Below are 21,036 nucleotides of genomic sequence, written 5' to 3'. Positions count from 1 at the left end.
AAAAAGAGGGTAGAAGAGACAAGTTTAACTATACACTACGTGAATGTGTATAATCTATTTTTCCACCAGCATCAATGATTAATCATCACTCCTCTCTAATCTCACATATTTAAATATGAAAAGGCATTTCCATTCATTTTTCTTCTTTCTTAACATTTTATTTACTCAGAGAGAGAGAGTGCATGGACCCATGTGTGCATGTGCGGGGGTAGGGCAAAGAGAGAAAGAGAGAGAGAATCCAAAGCAGGCTCCATACTACACATGGAACATTTACAAAGATCATATTCTGGGTCATACACAAGTCTCAATAAATTCCAAAGGACTCACATCAAAGTATGTTCTCTGATCACAAAAAATTTAGATGCAATATTTCAAAATAGGTTCTTGAAAAAAAAAATTCAAACACAAAGTAATGGAGAAAGATCCGGACGAAAGCACACCAGGTTGTATTAATATTAATTACCTCATGGAAATGAAAATGATTGAAGTCTGGGGACAGAGTCTTAAGCTTTTCAAATACACTTTTGCACTGTTTCACTAGTTATAATAAGCATGTATTCTTTTTGAAATTAAAAAAAGCATTTTTAAAGCCCAATGGAAGCTCTCTTAAAGCCTTATGGAATACTTAAAATAAATTCCACCTTTCCTCTTGTGGTGATGTGAACCAACTTCTGTATCTAATAATCCCTATGAACCCTGAATAAAATAATCAAATACCTTAATTTATTTAATACTTCCCTATCTCTGGGAATTTAGGTCTTTTTACATTTTCTACTTTATATTAACCTGAAGCTACAGTGAACAGATAGGTCTTCTTTAAATGCCAGCCCTTAGCTTTCCCTAAAATCCATCTCTCATTGCTCAGTATCTCATACTCTTGCATCTATAAAACAAACACTGCTGTATATATATTTTACTCACTAATCTATGCTTCCCATGATCTAATTCCTCAAAAGCACAGATCTGCTCTAAAAAGAGCTTTTACCACACAGGCATGTTTCTAATGTTGCAGTGATTAAAGTTAACAAAACATTTGATCCTTCACCTTTATCTCAAATCCTAGAGGGCTCACTATGTTTTTTAAATTTTGTGTGTGTGTGATTTAAGCTCTTTTTTTTTTTTTTAGTTTGTTTATTTTTGAGAGAGAGAGAGAGAGAGAGAGAGAGCATGAGTGAACAAGGGGCAGAGAGAGAGGTAAAAAGAGAATCCCATGAGGGGCAGAGAGAGGGAGAGAGAGAATCCCATGCAGGCTCCACACTGTCAGCTTGCAGCCTGAAGCAGGACTCAAGTTCACCCGCTGCAGGGCTCAGAGCTCACTGGAAACAGGGCTTGAGCTCACCAGAAGCTGGCTCGAACTCACCCTATGCCGGGCTGGAACTCACAAACTGTGAGATCATGACCTGAGCTGAAATCAAGAGTTGGGACACTTAACTGACTGAGCCACCCATGTGCCCTTGGAATATCTAATTTGTTAAGCAGTCTTTTAAGTAGTAATTATTAATTACCAAACATAGCATGTGAGAACACTTACAATTTAGTGAGATTTTGTAATGAGATTTTCCCCCCTGATTATAAAAGTAAAATTGGGCCACTATAAAGCTTTATATTATTCCAAAAAATATAGAGAAAATGATATAATTTATATTTTTCCTTTTAATGTGGTGAAAATCCTAATATGTATACATTGTTTTATGGCCTGCTTTTTTTTCCACTTTATTATATTGTATATATTTTCTGATGTCATTAAGTGTTTACAAATAGAGAAACAACTTTCAATGTATTATCTCAGAAGAAAAATAATTAATTACAGCTTGGAATTTAGCAGGAAATATTTATATCTTACCAAAAGTCCTAGAACTTTCTGTTGAATGGATGACTCAGTTGGGAAAGACTGTAAAAAGAAAGAAAAACCTATAACTACGTAAAGAATCAAATATAATAAATGAATATTTTAATCAATCAATGTCAAAACTATAGGCTAAATTCCCATTCTAACCTCTAGAACCCGCATGAAGAGTTCTAACCCTTGGTTTTCAATAAAATGTCTGCAAGTGGTTGGAGATTCATCTGTGAGGTTCCAAAGTGCACTCAAAGTAAACTTCAAAGTAGTGTCCACTGAATTTTGATTGGTTTTCTGCTTCACTATTTGAAGAAGTTGCTGAAAGAAGGAAAATACAATGAATTTCTTATCACTAAGCTGTTACTACAATTGGTGGTAATAATCACAAGTCATGAGGATTGGTCTTGTGGCTTAAAACATTTCCTAGAAAGGTTTTTATAAGTACAACAACCAGCTTCTTGGATCAGATTTTTCCTTCAACAAGAAAAAATATATAGGATCTTCAGAAATCCTTTATTATTCTCATCATCCCTAAAATCTAATACCCTGTAAATAAAATAAAACGCAAAATGATTAAAGCTTAGGACAAACTATCTTACCTAATCAGTGATAGCATATATTCATTTCAGATCCTGGGATAAAAAAAGTGGAGGGGGAGAAGGGGAAATGAAACTAACATTTATTATAAACATCAGCAAATTATATCCTATATTGTAATACTGTTATACCCATTTTTTGGGGAAAGGAAATTGTGAGAAATATTAAGTAATTTGATCATAGTCAACTTAGTATGAGAAAATAAGAATTGGGAGACCTAATTCTATATAATTCTAAGTTTTCCTTAAGAAAAAAAAAAGGACAAATTACATATAACAGTAAGAGAATTAAAATCTACATTGGCTTTGAATAACATCACAGCTTTGAAATTCCCTTTGTAAATAATTTCTACTATAGCCTTACCCTAAGAAATTTAAGTTTGAAAAGTGAATGTTTTGAGACCTAGATAAGGCACCCATAACTCCATTTTTAGATAATAATTTGGGGGAGGGGAAGGGTGCTCTGCTCAAACAGATACAAGAAAACATTAACGAACACTATTACTTAACGTTACATACAATTCAGGAAAAATTTTTTAAGAAACAAAAACATCTAGGTGCAATTATGTAACTTAATAAGCATAGTGCCTAAGAGTGTGGTACTAGAATTTGCATCTGTGTAACCTTGTTTGCTAATTGAATTCTTTGATTCCTCATCTGCAAATTGTGAATGATAATTAAGAGCTTCAAAAAAAGGAAAAAAAAAAAGCTAGTGATTACCACTACTACTGCTACTAATTTCCGCTTAAACTAAGCTTAATTTTCCCCCAAAGCATGTAAGTGGATGACTTCCTTAAAATCTTTAACTATACCTCCAGCCAAAATTACTGAAACACATACATAGCAATAAATAGCCATATTTAAAACTAAAAATATCATTCCTGAAAATAGTAAAAACTAAGTAAAAGTAGCATCCTTTTCTACTTATCTAACATATATTGTATTTTGTGCTAAGTACTTAGCATATATTCCTTCTTAATTTTTTTTTAAAGTAAGCCCTATGCTCGATGTGGGGCTTGAGCTAATGACCCAAGATAAGAGTCACATGCTCTATTGACAGCCGGTCAGGCACCACCCCTTCAATTAATCTTAATTTCCTTTTCATTTAATCTTCATAATAACTGTATAAGGTAGTTTATAGAAACTACAGCTAGTAAGTGATAAAATTAGGAATAAACCCAGATATGTTGACTCCAGAATTCCTACTCTTTCTATCATACCATCAACAGCATTCTCCTCTCTTTACATGACTATTCTCACTCATATTGCTATTATTATACTTAGTAGATTATATTACAACCATGTCTACATAACTATTTTCTCTACTACTTCTTATAGACAGACTACTCTTATGAACAGAAATTATAGATATAATTCGATGTGAATCCCTCATCTAGTAAGGTGGTAGAAATTTGCTAAGTATCCTATACATATTTATCAAAGGAATGACTTTCTCATTATATACATAACTCGTAAATCATAAAAAAAGGGAATCTTTTGGGGTGCCCGGCTGGCTCAGCTGGTAAAGCGTGTGACTCTTGTGGGTTGAGCCCCATGTCAGGTGTAGAGATTACTTAAAAATAAAATCTTAAAAAGGGGAAGTCTTTCATTTGCCTTTTCTATCTACCATTATTGTTCACATACATCATGACAGGATTGTAACAGGAAACTCTGAAGTGGACTGCTTTCCTCCACTCTTCCCAAGAACACTGTTTATATTTATTTTCTTTAAAGCTTTTAAACCTTTCATTGTTCACTATATCATCTCCTCAACTGAGTGTAAGCAAGCAAAATCATTTGTCAGTTATCTAAATTATCTTTTCCCCCCAAAGCATGTAGCACAATCTTATGCCTATGGCAGTGTCTACATTTTCTTCATAAATAACAAAATAACAGAATTTTAGAACTAGATAGGATCTTAAGGCTTATTTAGGTTCCAATGGTTCACATAATTTGTCTAAATTGACAAACTGAGTTTACAAGTTAGATCCTAGGTCATCGGACTCCTAGTTCAAGGCTCTTTCCACCTCTGTTAGGGAATAAAGCTACCTCTATGAAAATAAGTGAATACATCCAGTTAAAAGTAATGAAATACCAGAAGATAACATAACACTGCCTGAAAACAATGAAAATGAAAACTCTCTAATGATCTGCATAGAGGGTATAACAGACTTACCCTGACAATGAAGAGTTCAGCACCAAGCTGTGCAGTTTGTTCTGTAGAAAGCTGTGAGCAAGCAGATAACAAAGTAAATGTCCAAGAACTCACTAGTTAGTGTCAGTTTATTTATTTATTTATTTATTAACGTTTATTTATTTTTGAGACAGAGAGAGACAGAGCATGAGCAGGGGAGGGTCAGAGAGAGGGAGACACAGAATCTGAAACAGGCTGCAGGCTCTGAGCGGTCAGCACAGAGCCCGACGCAGGGCTTGAACCCATGGGCCACGAGATCATGACCTGAGCCGAAGTCGGACGCTTAAACCGACCGAGCCACCCAGGCGCCCCTAGTTAGTGTCAGTTTAATATCATTCACTGTAACAAACTCTAAAGGTCAGACTAAAATCTTTGATTAACATGCAGTTCTGCAATATTGAATGTAGACTGAACAAACAGACTGGCGAAGAGGTGTACTAACTTTTCTGGCATATAGATTTTGGGGGAAAGTAGTAACTGTAATGGGAAATAGCTGCCTACATAAAATTATTCAATCATAGGAGTTCAGGTACCTTGGCAGCCAGGATGGAAATGATAGCAACTGCCATCCTTTGCATGTTTTGATCCTCATGGTTGCAGAGCCACTGCATGACAAGCTTGGCTGCTTCAAACCTGAAAACACACAAGAAGGTTTCATGAATGAATCCTGGAGGCTCAAGCACAGTCTTACAGCTCTAGCTGAGCTGATGCTACAATTCAGGTAGGTGCGAAAGAAAGGGAAAATTCCTCTTAACTGATACAGAATAACAATTATACTTCGTGCTCTGGAGCCGGTGCCTCATTATTAATTCTGAAACTTTGTAAAGAAACAAGAGTTTGGAAAATATCAAAACTATCCCGCATTCATTTTCTAGATTGTAACATATTTCTATTCTGTAGTGATTTCTACACTGTATTGAGTTTTGTCTGGGTTCCTTACAGTACCTAGCACAACAGAAATAAATATTCATTCATTCATTCACAAACATTGATTGAGCCCCTGCTTTGTTCCAGATATTGTTCCTGGTGCTGGAGATCGAGTAGTGAACAAAACAGGAAAATATCTCTACTCTCATAGAGCTTACATCGCAGTATGGACACCAGATCATAAACCAAACAAGTAAAACCTATGGTATACGCTATAGAGAAAAAAGGAGTAAACAGGTAAAAAGGATAGGAAATGTTGAATTTTAGGTACGGTAACTAGGAAAAGCCTCACTGAAACTTTTAAGGAAGTAAGAGAGCTGGCCATGCGGATATCTAGGGGAAAAGCATTCCAGGCAGAGGGAAAGGTAGATACAGGGACCCTGAATAGGGAGTATGCCTGGAGGTTTTGAGAAATAGCATGGAAGCCAGTGAGGCCAGAACAGAGAGAACAACAAGAAGTGTAGTACCAAGAGATGAAGTCATTAAAAAAAAAAAAATGTAATTAATTAATTAACTAATTTAAAAAAAATCTTAAAAAGAGATGAGGTCAGAGGTAACAGGGGGACCAGATCTTAGTCTTTGTAAAGAATTAGCTTTTATTCCAGATGAGATGGAAAGCCATAGAAAGATCCTAAGCAGAGATATGACATGAACTGACTTATATTTTTAATAGGATTATCCTATTAGCTGTGTTTAAAATGAACTTCAAGAGGGCAAAGAAAGAAGCAAAGAGAACAGTTCAGAGGCTACCACATGATTCAGGACAGAAATCACTTTTAGCCCAGTCCAAGTGGTAGAAATGGAAGTGAAGAGAAATGGTTGAATTCTAGATATATTTTGAAGATAACTGGCTTTGTCAAAGGACTGAATGTGGGGTGTGAGACAGGAGAGAAATCAGGACACCACCACAGAATATATCTGATTATCTTACCCACAATTTCATCTTTCAAGACTCAGCTCATATATCACTTCCTCTGAGAAGCTTTCCTTGACAAGTTTATCACTGCCTTCTCACTGCTCCTTAGCATTTGTTTGTAACTCTGTCAGAGAGCTGTGGTTATCTGTAGCCTCACCTGTTCCTTGGGGTAAAGGACCATATCCTATTTAGCCCTCTTTACCAAGAACTCATTACAGAGCTTTACACACAAACAGTGTTTCATACATGCTGGCTGAATTATAGTGATATAAAGTACTCCTCTGCAAATTCCATCAAATTTACTGTTGCCTCCTTTCTATTCCCAAGGCCATCTCTGATTGTTTTATGATAGATTCCTAATGGGCCATTCTGCCTCCATTGTTTTCCCTTCAATTTGTGTCTACACATCAGTAATACATAAATCTGTCAGAAAACTTAGTTATGATGTCACTCCTGTATTCACAGTATTTTTGGACTCTAACAATGGGCCCATACTTTCACATCTTTTTTTCCTGCCTACCCTATGCTTACTGCTTGTTAGTCCCCAAACATGCCCTAGTTATGAGTTAAGATAGCTTGATAGTTAACAGCACAGATTCTGAACTTCCTTGCATTTTGGGGTTTGAATTTTAGTTCTACCTAATGTTGCTGATATAATAAAATAAACTCTTTTACCACGTGAAGCAATGCCATAAAGTCATTAAGCATATCACACACACTGAATTCAGTCTGGATTCAAGTATCATTTCTACCACTTACTAACTTTGGGAACCTAGGGCAATTTCCTTAATCGCTATGAACTTCTATTTTTTCACCTGCAAAATGATAAGATCTATTCTATAGGATTGTTGTGAGGATTAAACGATACTACACATAAAGCTTAAGATTTAGTATAGAACTTGGCACATACCAAGCTTTTGATAAAGGTCATTTTTTACTGGTATTATTATCAACTTCTGTGCCTTTATTTGTGCAGTTCCCACAACATAAAACAATCAATTCAACCAGCTCTCATCTTCAAAGCAACACAGCATGGATGTAAAAAGTAGAGGTTCTGGAGCCATTCTGGATTTAAATCTAAATTCTGCTACTTGCTATCTTATCACCTTAAGAAAGCTACTAAACCTCTCTATGCCTCTGTTTCTTCATCTATAAAATTAAGATTACAAAAGTAACGATTTCACAAGACTGTTTGTAAGGACTGAATAAGCATAAGTAAAACATTTAGCATAGCATCTGGCAATAGGAAGTGCTTTATACAGGTTAGTTGTTATCTTTATGATCTCAAATGCCATCACTAACATGAAATCTTTAATGATCACCAATCAGATGAAATCTTTCCCTCCTCGTTTGGGGGCCCAATGCATTCTGTCATCTTCTTCTATGAAAAATTCTGTCTTCTGTTATACTCATTTTTCATTCATTCATCCACCAAACATCCACTTAAGCACTAGAGACAAAGAGATTAACCAATCACAATCTCTGACCACAAAGAAGCTCAAATCTAGCAGAGTGCATTGGCTAGAGCAGAGGTAAGTAAACTGTAGCCTACATAGAGTGATTTTAATAGCTGTGGGTCCAGCTGCCTGTTTTCTAAAGTTTTATTGAAACATAGTAAAATCCCCATTTTTTATATATTGTCTATGACTGCTTTGGAGGTACACTGGCAGAGTTAAGTAGTTCCAACAGAGACCCTATGGCTCATAAGCCCAAAATATTATTTGCTGCCCCTTTAAAAAAATTTGCCAAATCTTCGGTTAGTTGATACTTTTCTTTTAGGAGAGTGACTATGTCCTTCCTACATATGACTTCATGTAATCAGTGCAGGTGCTCAATATTTATAAAATAAAATTAGTAATCTACATGAGATAGCTGTTGTTATATTTTTATCCAAACTATTTATTTGAAATAGTAAATGGAACACCTCATTCCTCAGCTGTGCCAGATAACAGTGTACTGTTACCTGAATAAAAGTAAATCACAGTAAAATTGCTGCTTGAGATATACACTTTTCATAAAACCATAAGATATATTTTTTCAAAATGCCACCATTAAAAAATTATATTTAAAATATTGAGATGACAAAAAAAATCACCTTTTTAGCTCTCAAATCATAGTATCCTAGAAAACAAGGGAATCGTTTATACTTATTTGAATCCAACTATCTAACCTCCCTTACCCTCTGGTTAAGAAGTTTCTTCTATAACTCAGTATCAAATAACAGTAATAATAAGAGATATGATACAGAGAAAAGAACACTGGACCTAGAACTAGAAGGCTTGAGTCTTTCTAGCCTTGTAGTCACTAGACACAAAACTCTGATCAAGACATGGAATCTAAATGCCTCGGTTTCTTCAGCCTACAATATTGTGTGGATATTCTAAAAACCATAATATAAAAATACACATTTTTAAGCAAAGGGCTATGAAAACAGGGGCCAATCTGCTATCAGGAATGTCAAAGTACTAAATTAGAGAAAGTAGAGTTAGCATTTCATCAGTTAATGCACAATCCCATCCACTTAATTAACTGTACACCAAGGATATCCCAACTGGTAAGAAATGGCCCAAGACAGATTTTGCCCCATTTTAAGTTCTACGGCTATCACTTGCCTGTTGAATGGAACATCTTGAAGGATCCGGTCACTGCAAAGTGAAAGGAGGCAATTCTTCTGTAACTAAAGAACCAAAGGGAGAAAAAAATTCCTGAATGAAATATTGCTTTGTTATTTTTTAACCAGGGGTAGCCTTTATAAAAAAAGGTGGCTGATGAAATACCAATGATTTCTTACAACTTTTATTCTGCCCACCTATTGTTGAAAGACTAACTTCCACTGGACCCATACAAGTTTACTTGTACATTTTTTTTTTTTTGTCTCCATTAGACAAGATAGGATAATAAACAGAATTAATACCAGCTAATCTCCTTCCCTTCTGGTGGCCTTTGGGTGGATCTTGCTTTTTTCTCTGTCCACCTGGCTTCCAGAGGCCACAAAAGCCAAAGCCTAAAGTTCATCCAATTTGGCAACTGCCCTCAATGAGGGAAGGTATCTTTAATGATTCACTCACCAATCTGGGTTGTCATTTTTACTTGGTTTTTCACCTCTGAGTATTTTTTTAACATAATTTTTTTTAATGTTTATTTATTTTTGACAGAGATAGAGAGGTAGCATGGACAGAGGAGGGGCAGAGAGAGAGGGAGACAGAGGATCCAAAGCAGGCTCTGCGCTGACTGCAGTGAGCCCGATGTGGGGCTTGAACTCACGAACTGTGAGATCATGACCTGAGCCAAAGTCAGACACTCAACTGACTGAGCCACTCAGGCACCCCAACCTCTGAGTATTTTTTATTAATTTATCAACTGCCTGCTAAATGTTAATTAAAAATATAAGGGTACCTGGGTGGCTCATTTGGTTGAGCATCTGACTGTTGATTTCAGCTCGTCATGATCTCACGATTCATGAGACTGAGTCCTGCGTGCTAATGGGAGTGAAGCCTGCTTATGATTCCCTCCCCTCTCACCCTGCCCTCCCCCTGCATATATGCACATATGCTCTCTCTCTCCCAAATTAAATTAAAAAAATTTTTTTAGTATAATTCAAGCAACATTTTTAGTTTTCATCCTGAGGACAGGACAGGTTATGTAGTCTACCATACTGCTAGAAACAGAATATCCACGTCTTATTCGTTTCTGTATCCCAGTACTTGATAGTGCCTGGCCCAGAACAAATAGGCTATGGCTGTTTGCTGAAATTATCACAAACTCAAGATTGAGGTGGAAGATGCGGTTTTTTTATGGTTTGCACTATTTCCCTCAACATTTGGATTTAAATACTTTTAGGCAGGGAATGCACTCTTTAGTTTTCTACTTTTCTGTTGTCCTACACTCAGTCATACCATAAATTTATTACTTTACAGCCTGTAAAGGCATTTGAAATTCTAGTCTTGGTCTACTAAATTGAACTTTATGGAGATAAGGAGGAGGGTAGGGGATACTAAAAGGACTACTTGATTAGGAATTCCCACATGCTTACCTGCTGGTGATTGGGAAAATGTTCCATGGCTTTGAGCAGCAAATGGGTCACATCGGCCAGCAGTCGGACAGGCATTCCTGCAGCAAGATCTTGCTTAGTTAAGTTAAATACACAGGCGCTTGCAGCAAGTTGTACTGGCAAATTCATAGGGTGGTTTCTCATCCCAGTAACCACAAGCTGGAAAAAAAATTAGTTCTTTTTATTTACAGTATAAATACAAGCCCTCTTAACATAGCATCATTACTTTGCTATCTATGATAATTTCTATGATGTCTTATCTTTTTTATCCTCAAGTGCAAAGAGCCTAGGGCATAGTAGTCACTCATCAACATGTAGTTCCTGCCTACTTGGTTCAGGAAGGTATCAAGTTGTTCATGTTGGGGTATTTTTCTGTTGGGCTAATGAATTTTCTCTATCCAGATAACTCATCTTTGTATTTTTCAGACATAGTACAGTGCCTATTATACACTAAGCACTAAATAAATTTTTACTGACTTTAGAGTAAACAAGTGGCAAACTTTTCATTTTCAAATCCTGACATTCAGTTCCTTGAGGACACTGCTAAAGTTACAGTACCATAAAATCCATTCACTTCCCTCTGGGCCTAGATAACCACTTCTCATCTTTTCCTCTCTCCTCAATCCTCCCAATCTTCACTATCAGCTGAAGACCTTGCTTCCAATTACACTGAGAAAATGAAAACATTCAGAGAAGACTTTGGGATTCTCACTACCACATGTATCCCCTTTACCAGTATACAAACACCCAAATGCTGCCTTCCTGCCCACTACCATAAAGGATCTTTTGGGCTCATCTCTGAAAGTAGGCCCTGCACTTATATGCTAGATCTTTTCCTTCTTGTTTACTCAAGGACATTGCTCCAGCTCTTCTTCCCTCTCCTATATCAATTTTTCATTCTGTAGTGGATCATTCATATTAGCATAGGACAAACAAGCTGTTTTTCTCCCATCTTAAAAAAGAAAAAAAACCTCCTTCTTCGGTTAACTATCATCTTTTTCCTTTGCGCTCTTTTGCAGCTAAATTCCTTAAAAGAACTGTCTATATTCTTTTAAATTTCTCTGTACCATTCCCTGAATCAATGAATAAGTATTTTAGATGAGGACTAGAGGTCCTTTGTTGCTCAGGTTCATAGTAACCAAAACCAAAAAAAGATAGTTCATATAGCAAGTACCAGTATCCTCTGGTATATATGGAGGGGATGACAGGTGTTGGGGACAATAGCATCTCAGTGATTGAAATGTTAAGCACCCCATTCTCAAAATTCAAGATAACTGGCTGGTTAAGTCATTTTTGGCTCTGCCACTAACTTACTGTTACATTATTTAATCTCACAGACCCTCAGTTACACAATCTGTAAAATAAGAGATAAAACTTTTCTCTTGGGATTATTGTGCCCACTAAATGAGGCATCAAATATAATACAGTCCTATATTCACTGGCTTCAAATGTGTATAAGAATTATCTTTGGGGATTATAAAAATGCAGATTCCTGTCCTCATCCAGCCCTATTGAATCTAAATTTCTTGGAGTGGGGTTCACAAATATACTTTTATTATTTTTTTATTTAAAATTGTGTTTTTATTTTTACAAATATGCTTTTAAAATAAACAATATCCCAGACTCCTGGTGGACAAAGGACCACATTCTTTTTTTTTTTTTTTTTAATTTTTTTAACATTTATTTATTATTGAGAGACAGAGAGACACAGAGCGTGAGCAGGGGAGAGGTAGAGAGAGGGAGAGACACAGAATCTGAAGTAGGCTCCAGGCTCTGAGCTGTCAGCACAGAGCCTGACACGGGGCTCGAACTCACAAACTGTGAGATCATGACCTAAGCCGAAGTCGGTCGCTTAACCAGCTGAGCCACCCAGGCGCCCCCAAAGGACCACATTCTAACAAACACTGCCCTATGCTATCAACTAAAATTAAGAATCTTCCTTTCTTGGGGCACCTGGATGGCTCAGTCAGTTAAGCATCCAACTCTTTTTTTTTTTTTTTTTTTAATGTTTATTTATTCTTTGAGAGAGAGAGAGAGAGAGAGAGCATGAGCAGGGAAGGGACAGAGAGGGGGAGACACAGAATGTGAAGCAGGCTCCAGGCTCCGAATTGTCAGCATACAGCCCGACACAGGGCTCAAACTCATGAACTGTGAGATCATGACCTGAGCCAAAGTTGGACACTTAAATGACTGAGCCACCCAGGTGCCCCAAGCATACGACTCTTGATTTCAGCTCAGGTCATGATCCCCCGGTCATGGGATCAAGCCCCAAGTTTGGCTACACACTGTGCCTGGAGCCTACTTAAAAAAAAAAAAACATACTTTCTTGGCCTTCAAAAGCTGTCTTGGTTAAGAGATTTTAATTGAGGAATAACATGAATTAATTATGAAAGCACAGGTGGTTAATAAGTGTCATGGAAAGATGCCTTATGGAATTCCAATATTGTATTTCGTTAATAAGTCTATATGGAAGCAATACAATGCAGTAGTGTAATTCTAGTGTTATAATTCAATTTTCTACTATAGATGGTGAAAAAATATCACACTGGTCACTGGTTTTAGGTAGTTAAATATGAGGTGGAAGGCAATGATGTTGCTTAATGAGACTACTATAATACTTCAAAAACTTTATGCAACTATTTTCTCTCTCATTTATGGCTAAAAATTAAAATCATACATCATCAATCCCATTACCCACCCCACCCCCCAAAGTCCAAAGATTAAATGCAAATTTTCACTATTTTCTTCACAAAACCATCATCTATATCAAGGGAGATAATTTCAAAATGTTCATGTTCCTTATTCTTACCTTTAAAATTTCTGGCTTTGTTTTTTCCATCACATGAGTCAGGCTAAAAAGGTGAAATAGGGCTTCCCGGACAAAGAATGCCCGTTCACTGTACCGCTTCAATGCTTCTGCAATCTGAGTTTCATTGGCTTCTCCAGACACCTTTGAACATAGCCAGAAGATTAGTTTTTAGGATTTTTTCAACCCTCTAACTTTCCAAACATCATTTGCATAGATGGCACCCAGGATAACTATGTAAGGCCTGAAACAAATGGGAATGATTACTTTCCAACCTATTCAGGATAGTCATCCTGTGAAGGTGGACATATGCTAAAGAGATGTTAGATAGGCTTAGACCCCCCTATAAGCCTATGGGTAAGATTTTCTATAGTGCACCTAAAGTAAATCCTAAGATATTTAACACTATTTATAAAGCCTTACCACGTGATTAGATTCTTATCTCTCCCTTAAGGTAACCCCTTAACTTCCCTAACTCAATGTTAAAGCTACATTGGCCTTTTTTCTCTGATCTTTTAATTTTTTTTTTAATGTTTATTCATTTTTGAGAGAGATTTAAAAAAAGCATGATCTCACGGTTTGTGAGTTCGAGCCCCGCATCGGGCTCTGTGCTGACTGCTGGGAGTCTGGAGCCTGCTTCAGATTCTGTGTCTCCCTTTCTTTCTGCCCCTTCCCCATTCATACTCTGTTTCTCTCTCTCTCAAAAAATGAATAAAACATTTAAAAAATTGAAAAAACAAAGGACATATTATTCAAGTCAGGAAAGAGGTTACTTTTGTGGAGAAAGAGGGAGCTGTGATCTAGATGGGGCACACAGAACTTCAGGGTAGCTGAAAAGTTCTATTTATTAACCTGAGTAATGTCCTCAAGTGTGTTCACCTTATATGCACCTTCTTAAGCTACACATTTGTTATTTATGGTCTTGACATCTGTCTTATTCACATTAAGGTAAAAAAAAAAAAAAAAAAAAGCAAAAACAACCTCTATCTGTCATTCAAGGAGCTAATCTCTTTAAGTTGGAAGATAGACTACAGGACAGATGTGTGCCAATTGACACAAGAGCACATATTAAGCATTTATAAGACTGTAGAAATAACAAAGGAAGTTTTTTTACAAATTCTTTTTAAACTATGTAAAATATACACACATACATATTGGTCTTGATTATGTACTCACATATATAAATGGTTATTGAATAATGAAAAATTTCTAAGTGTTCAGTTCTTTTTTAATCATCCTAAACTTTTTCTTAGATTTTCTTAGATTTAGAAAGACATTAAAATATTATGTGAAATAAAAAGGATTATAAGCAGGAAAATGTAGAAAATGTATAACAATGATTTCAGTAATACTTGATTTACTCACATCTGGTTGATTCAACTACTTTTTAATATCTATATGAAATACAGCCTCAAGTTATCTTTGAATGTAAAATTAAAGAATTTTTGTTACTGGGAATTAAATACTCTAAACAAATTTCACTGCATGTATGTTTTATTCAGTGATCAATACTTCTCTAGCCAGTGATAAACCTTCAAATCAAGTAGTCTGGCTCCTCAAACTATAAGCATCTTCAGTTAAGTCAAGTTCATATGCTAGATGATAAAAAACAAGTATCTGTATGTATTAGTTTCTCAAACAAATTAATTAATTAATTAATTTAAGGTGTGTGTTTGTATGTTTGTCAAGAGTGCAAGCCAGGGATGGGGGGGAGGGGCAGGGGGCAAAGAGAGAGGGACACCAAGAATCCCAAGCAGGCTGACAGGATCTCAATCTCACCAACCATGAGACCATGACCTGAGCCAAAATCAAGAGCCAGACATTTAAATGACTGAGCCACCCAGGTTAAAACAGAGAAAATGTCCTCAACCACTAAATTAAGCCTTGTTAATATTTAATATACTGAGTAAAATTAAAATTTATATTCTAAGGAAAATTTTCCTTTTCTTTCCTTTTTTGTTCTTAAATGTTTATTTATTTTGAGAGAGAGAAAGCAAGCAGGGGAGACAGAGAGAAAGGGAGAAAGAGAATCCCAAGCAGGCTCCATGTTGTCAGCACAGAGACTGATGCGGGGCTTGATCTCACAGCCGTGAGATTATGACTTGAGTGGATTTCAAGAGTCCGGACACTTAACAGACTAAGACAACCAGGAGCCCCTAAGGAAAAATTTTCTTATAGCACTCTGTATATAACTCTATTATAGCATCTTCCACACTGAATTAAAGCTATTTTAAAGTTTATCTGTATCCTCTCCACTAGAATAGAATTCCTCGAGGGCAGGGGCACTAACTCAGACATCTTTAAAAAGTACTCAGTAGGAGACTGTCTTTGAAGCTGTTCCTGAATTTACAACTGAGAGAACACGGCAGCCCAGAACGGCAGCCCAGAACGCCAGGAGGGGAGATTGATGCTGTGGGAGAAAGGGGTTCATTATGGCAGATGACCTAAAGTGATTCCTGTATAAAAAATTACCAAGTTCAGAGAGCCTTGGTGACTCAGTGGTTAAATGTCTGACTTCAGCTCAGGTCTTGATCTCGTGGTTGACATCAGGCTCTCTGCTGTCAGTACAGAGCCTGCTTTGGATCCTCTGTCTCCCTCTCTCTTTAACCCTCCTCTGTTTTCTCTCTCTGTCTAAAAAATAAATAAACATTAAAAATAAATAAATAAATAAATAAATAAATAAATAAATAAATAAATAAATAGGGGTGCCTGGGTGGCTCTATTAAGTGTCTGATTCCTGATATCAGCTCAGATCATGATTGATTTCATGGCTTTGAGATAGAGCCCCTCATCTCATTTTGGGATTCTCTTTCTCCCTCTCTCTCTGCCCCTTCCCCACTCTTTTTCTCAAAATAAATAATCTTAATTAAAAAAAAAATTACCAAGTTCTGGAGCCTGGAGGTACAAGATCGAGGTGCCAGCATGGTTGGATTCTCGTGAAGGCCCTTTTTTGAGTTACAGATTACAGACTTCTCATATCTTCATATGGTAGAAGGAGGGCTAGCTAGCTCTCTAGCCTTAAATAAGGGCACTATTCCCATTTATGAGGGCTCTACCCCCATGGCCTAATTACCTCCCAAAGGGCCCACCTCCAAATACCACCACAATGGGATTAAGGTTTCAATATATGAATTTTGGGGGTGACACATTCAATCCATTACAAACATATACATACATGTGCCTGTACTTGTTATTACATAAGTTGCTTCCTGTATGCTCTATTCAAAACTGTGTGTTTTTCACTTAACAATATACTTTTGAGATGAGTCCTTCCCAGTACATGTAAAGAGCTGTTTGGGGTTTTTAATAAACAAACAAACAAACAAACAAACAAACAAATAAATAAATAAAAGTACTTAGTAAGTGTTTTTTGAAATGGATCAACTCTTCTGCCTAAAAACTTATATAGCTCTTCACTGAATGTTGATTATTACAGTTCAATATAGGGGTCTTAGTTCAAGGGAAAAGTCTAGCATATAGATTTAAGGACCAAGAAAAGGAACACTCCAATATTTAGAGACCTGGGAGAGGAAGAAGAGTTTTTTTATAAAAACAAGACAAGAGTGATACCCAGGAAGCTGAATAAAAATAAGTATTTCAAGGAGGATAACATCAGGGGCTCCTGGGTGGCTCAGTCAGTTAAGCGTCTGACTTTGGCTCAGGTCATGATCTCGCGGTTCGTGGGTTCGAGCCCCACGTCGGACTCTGTGCTGACAGCCCAGAGTCTGAAGCTTGCTTCGGATTCTGTGTCTCCCTCTCTCTCTCTCTGTGCCCCTCCCCCATTTACATTCTGTCTCTCTCTCTCTCTCTCTCTCTCTCTCAAAAAATAAACATTAAAAAAAAAAAAAGGAGCATAACATCAACTGTGACAAATACCACCTGATCTAAGTAAGATAAAGACTAAGAACTAATATTGGATTTAGCACATTTCCAGTGATTCTCAGGGACTGGGAACCACAGCATGCTAGATTACCCCAAAGTCTGGGAATGAGATGGCCAACAAATCCTAGTTGTGGAGGGGCACCTGGGTGGCTTAGTTGGTTGAGTGTCCAACTCTTGATTTCAGCTCACGTCATGATCCCACAGTTGTGAGATCAAGCCCCATGTCAGGCTCCATGCATGTGGAGCCTGCTTAAGATTCTCTCTTTCACCCTTTGTCCCTCTTCCCCATTCATGCTTTCTTTCTAAGAAGAGAAGGGAAGGGAAGGGAAGGGAAGGGAAGGGAAGGGAAGGGAAGGGAAGGGAAGGGAAGGGAAGGGAAGGGAAGGGAAGGGAAGGGAAAGGAAAGGAAAGGAAAGGAAAGGAAAGGAAAGGAAAGGAAAGGAAAGGAAAGGAAAGGAAAGGAAAATAAAAGAAAAAAGAAAAGATGGTAGTTATGGAAAAAAGGAAGATTCAGGAAGCTGATGGTGACAGGAGAGCAAATTTGGTGGGGAAATACTGACGATAGAAATTCTATGGTAAGTAGGAAAGTACTTAAGATTCTCAAATACAGACAATGAGATGTAGTGGAAAGGACACATGCTTTGGCATCAAATAGTCCAACACAAAGGCAGACTCTAGTATCAGTTGGTTGTAACCCTTAAAGCCATTCCCTCTCACTGAGGGCAATAATACCTCTCTCAGAGAGTCAAGAAATCCAACTAAGTAATATACATGAAAGTGTGATAAACAAACCACTTGTTCTTATAACCACCAACTCAGAGTACCACATAATGCCTTATAAGGAATACTGGAGAGTCACAGTGTTTCTATTTCTTACATTCTTTAGTGTGGCCTAAAAAACTGAGGCACGTAAAGCCAAAAAGCCAACCTCAACTAATTTAAAGCATCACACTACTAAGACAATCATTTCAGACAAGTTTTTCATCAACTTTGCTTAACTGGGCAATTTTTAAAAAAAATTTAAGTCTTTTAAGAGACAGAGACAGTGCAAGTAGGTGAGGGGAAGAGAAAGAAGGAGAGAGAGAATCCCAAGCAGGCTCCACCCTGTCAGCACAGAGCCTGACACAGGGCTTGTACTCAAGAAACCATGAGATCATGACCTGAGCCGAAACCAAGAGTTGGACGCTTAATAGACTGAGCCACCCAGGTGTGCCCCTACACTGGACTATTTTTAAAAAAGAGATTTGGTAATCTCGGCTCTCCTTCCTTAACATGACTATTTTTCAGTTCTCAAATTAGTAAACAAATAACTTAAAAGGAACATCAATTTTTGAATATAGTTGAATAAAGGGCAAAAGTTCCAATGATCTCTTTAAGTATGTTTCTTTTTTTAAAATAATCTCTACACCCAATGTGGGGCTAGGCCTCATGACCCTGAGATCAAGAGTTGCATGCTCTCCCAATTAACCCAGCCAGGCGCCCCCCACCCCATGATCTCCTTTTTTTCAAAAAAAAAAATTATTTTAAAACGATTCTCAACTTTAGCTGTATATTGCAATCACCTCGGGAACTTTAAAAAAATACTGATGACTGAGCCCCACTTTCCTGTGGTTCTGATTTAATTGTTAAAGCTCTACAAGTGATTTCTTTTAATCAAAAATTTTTTCCAGGGTTGCCTGGCTGTCGCAGTCAGAGTAGCAAGCGACTCTTGATCTCAGGGTTGTGAGTTTGAGCCCCACATTGGGTGTAGATTACTTAAATAAACAAAACTTAAATTTTTTTTCCAGCTTTATCAAGATATAATTGATATATATCACTGTATAAGTTTAAGGTGCACAACATGATCGTTTAATACATGTATATACTGTGAAATGATTACCATGATAAGGTTGGTTAACATATCCATCACCTCACATAATTATGCTCTAGATGATTTTAATTGTAGTCCAGGTTGAGAATCACTGCTTCAATGTTTACAGAGGTAGAAACTAGACAATAATAGCAAATAAAGTAGGTGCTTCATATGGCCAAGATTTCAAAGCAATAACTGTTCTGTTCGTGAAATCAAACTTGTTTTCACAGAGGCATTATGGAATACAGATGTCCTACTAGCCTCAATTTTGCAACTTAGGCTAATTCACTGAAGAGTCTGTTGGTTTTTAAAAAGAATTAGCAAAAATTTTACTGCTCTGGTATCACACCAGATCCTCTGGTAGGATTTTTGCCTTGAGAATATTATTTAGCTTAATGTACCAGGAACACATTCCTTCCATCCTTCAGGACACAGGTCAAGCTCACCTTTTCTGGGAAATTCTCCCTCAATTCTCAGCACACGGGGATTTCTTCTCTTCTAATTTTTGCCATTCTTTACCATCAGACCAATTTGCTAGGCAGCAATTTGTAACATTACAATAGTAATTTACATTTTTATATTTCCTTCATCAACAAGCCCTGTGCTAAACATCTGTCTTGTTCCATAACAGGTTGTTAAGTAAGGTCCTCACACTTCTTGTTGCCCTGAACCTGGCTTATGCGATCTTTCCAAGTCTGGCCCTGATGCCTACTTCTCCAGCCTTATCTCATTGCTTTATGACTTTCTACTGTTGCGTTCTAGCCACAGCGGCCTTCTTTAGTACCTTGGATGTACCATGCTCCTTCCTATTACATGTATTTACATATATTATTCTGTCTAGAATGTCCTCTACCAACCTACTCATCCTTAAGATTTACACCTACTCGGAGTACCTGGGTGGCTCAGTCAGTTAAACATCCAACACCTGATTTTGGTTCAGGTCATGATCTCACAGTTCATGAGTTTAAGCCCCACATTGGGCTCTGTGCTGACCATTTGGAGCCTACTTGGGATTCTCTCCTTCTCTCTCTGCCCTTCCCCACTTTCTCTCTCTCTCTCTCTCTCTCTTTCCCACCCTTCCTCCCTCCTTCCCCCTCTCTCTCTCTCAAAATAAATAAACAAACTTTAGAGAAGGGGCACCTGGGTGGCTCAGTTGGTTAAGCATCTGACTTCAGCTCAGGTCTTGATCTCATAGTTCGTGGGTTCAAGTTCCATGTCAGGCTCTGTGCTGCCAGCTCAGAGCCTGGAGCCTGATTCAGATTCTTTGACTCCCTCTCTCTCTTGTCCCTCCCCTGCTTGCACTCTGTCTCTCTGTCACTCAAAAATAAACATTAAAAAAAATTTTTTTTAATTCTTTACAGAAGCCTAAATTAAATCAAGTTTGTTGAACATTCTCATACATAATACTGTGTATCTTCCAGATTCTTAGCACAATAAAGTTTAAAGCATATATATGTGTGTGTATATATAGTATATATAAAAATATATATATGTACGTGATATATATTTAAACATATATTTAAATGTGTATGTGTGTGTATATATACTTAAAGCACACACACACTGTTGGCATATGATATTTGATTGTCTGACTCCCTCACTAAATTACAAGCTCCATGAGGGCAAGATCACATCAGTCTGGTCTCACCATCAAATCCCCATGTCCAGCACAGTGCCTAGTGCATGGAGGCACATAAACATTGAATGAATAAAAAGAGTGACTCAAAATCATTTTTTACATTCTATTTTTTAAGGTCTAAATTTACAAATAATTTAAGAACTGAGATGTTCATAAGATGTTTACAACTAACTTCTCCTTCTCCTTTTTTGAGTCAATGCTGGTTACTCAAAAAAGATACCTTGCCATTTGGGTCACAGTATCCGCTTCTAGGCCATCCCTGACTCTGCTCCAGGTGGGATCAAAAGATGCTTCTGCTTAAGTAGTGTTGGCAGTAGGGGGAAAAAAATGGGG

At 37.2% G+C, this 21,036-nt stretch overlaps 1 protein-coding gene across 1 annotated transcript in view; it reads right to left on the bottom strand.

Annotated features, from left to right (window-relative positions):
• The window catches only part of ZYG11B (zyg-11 family member B, cell cycle regulator), a 92,716-nt gene that overhangs the window by 32,738 nt on the left and 38,942 nt on the right, over nt 1–21,036 (bottom strand). Inside the window, exons 4-10 of the mRNA XM_006934745.5 lie at nt 13,334–13,474; nt 10,507–10,683; nt 9,086–9,150; nt 5,164–5,263; nt 4,613–4,663; nt 1,997–2,158; nt 1,844–1,891 (exon numbers count right to left, since the gene is read on the bottom strand). Of these exons, the coding sequence (XP_006934807.1) occupies nt 1,844–1,891; nt 1,997–2,158; nt 4,613–4,663; nt 5,164–5,263; nt 9,086–9,150; nt 10,507–10,683; nt 13,334–13,474 (744 nt within the window). The remainder of the gene's footprint in view (nt 1–1,843; nt 1,892–1,996; nt 2,159–4,612; nt 4,664–5,163; nt 5,264–9,085; nt 9,151–10,506; nt 10,684–13,333; nt 13,475–21,036) is intronic.

The sequence above is a fragment of the Felis catus genome, chromosome C1, assembly GCF_018350175.1.
Source record: "Felis catus isolate Fca126 chromosome C1, F.catus_Fca126_mat1.0, whole genome shotgun sequence".
Classification (NCBI taxonomy): domain Eukaryota; kingdom Metazoa; phylum Chordata; class Mammalia; order Carnivora; family Felidae; genus Felis; species Felis catus.
The sequence above is the reverse complement of the archived record's forward strand: the minus strand, read 5'-3'. Positions and strand labels throughout refer to the sequence as shown.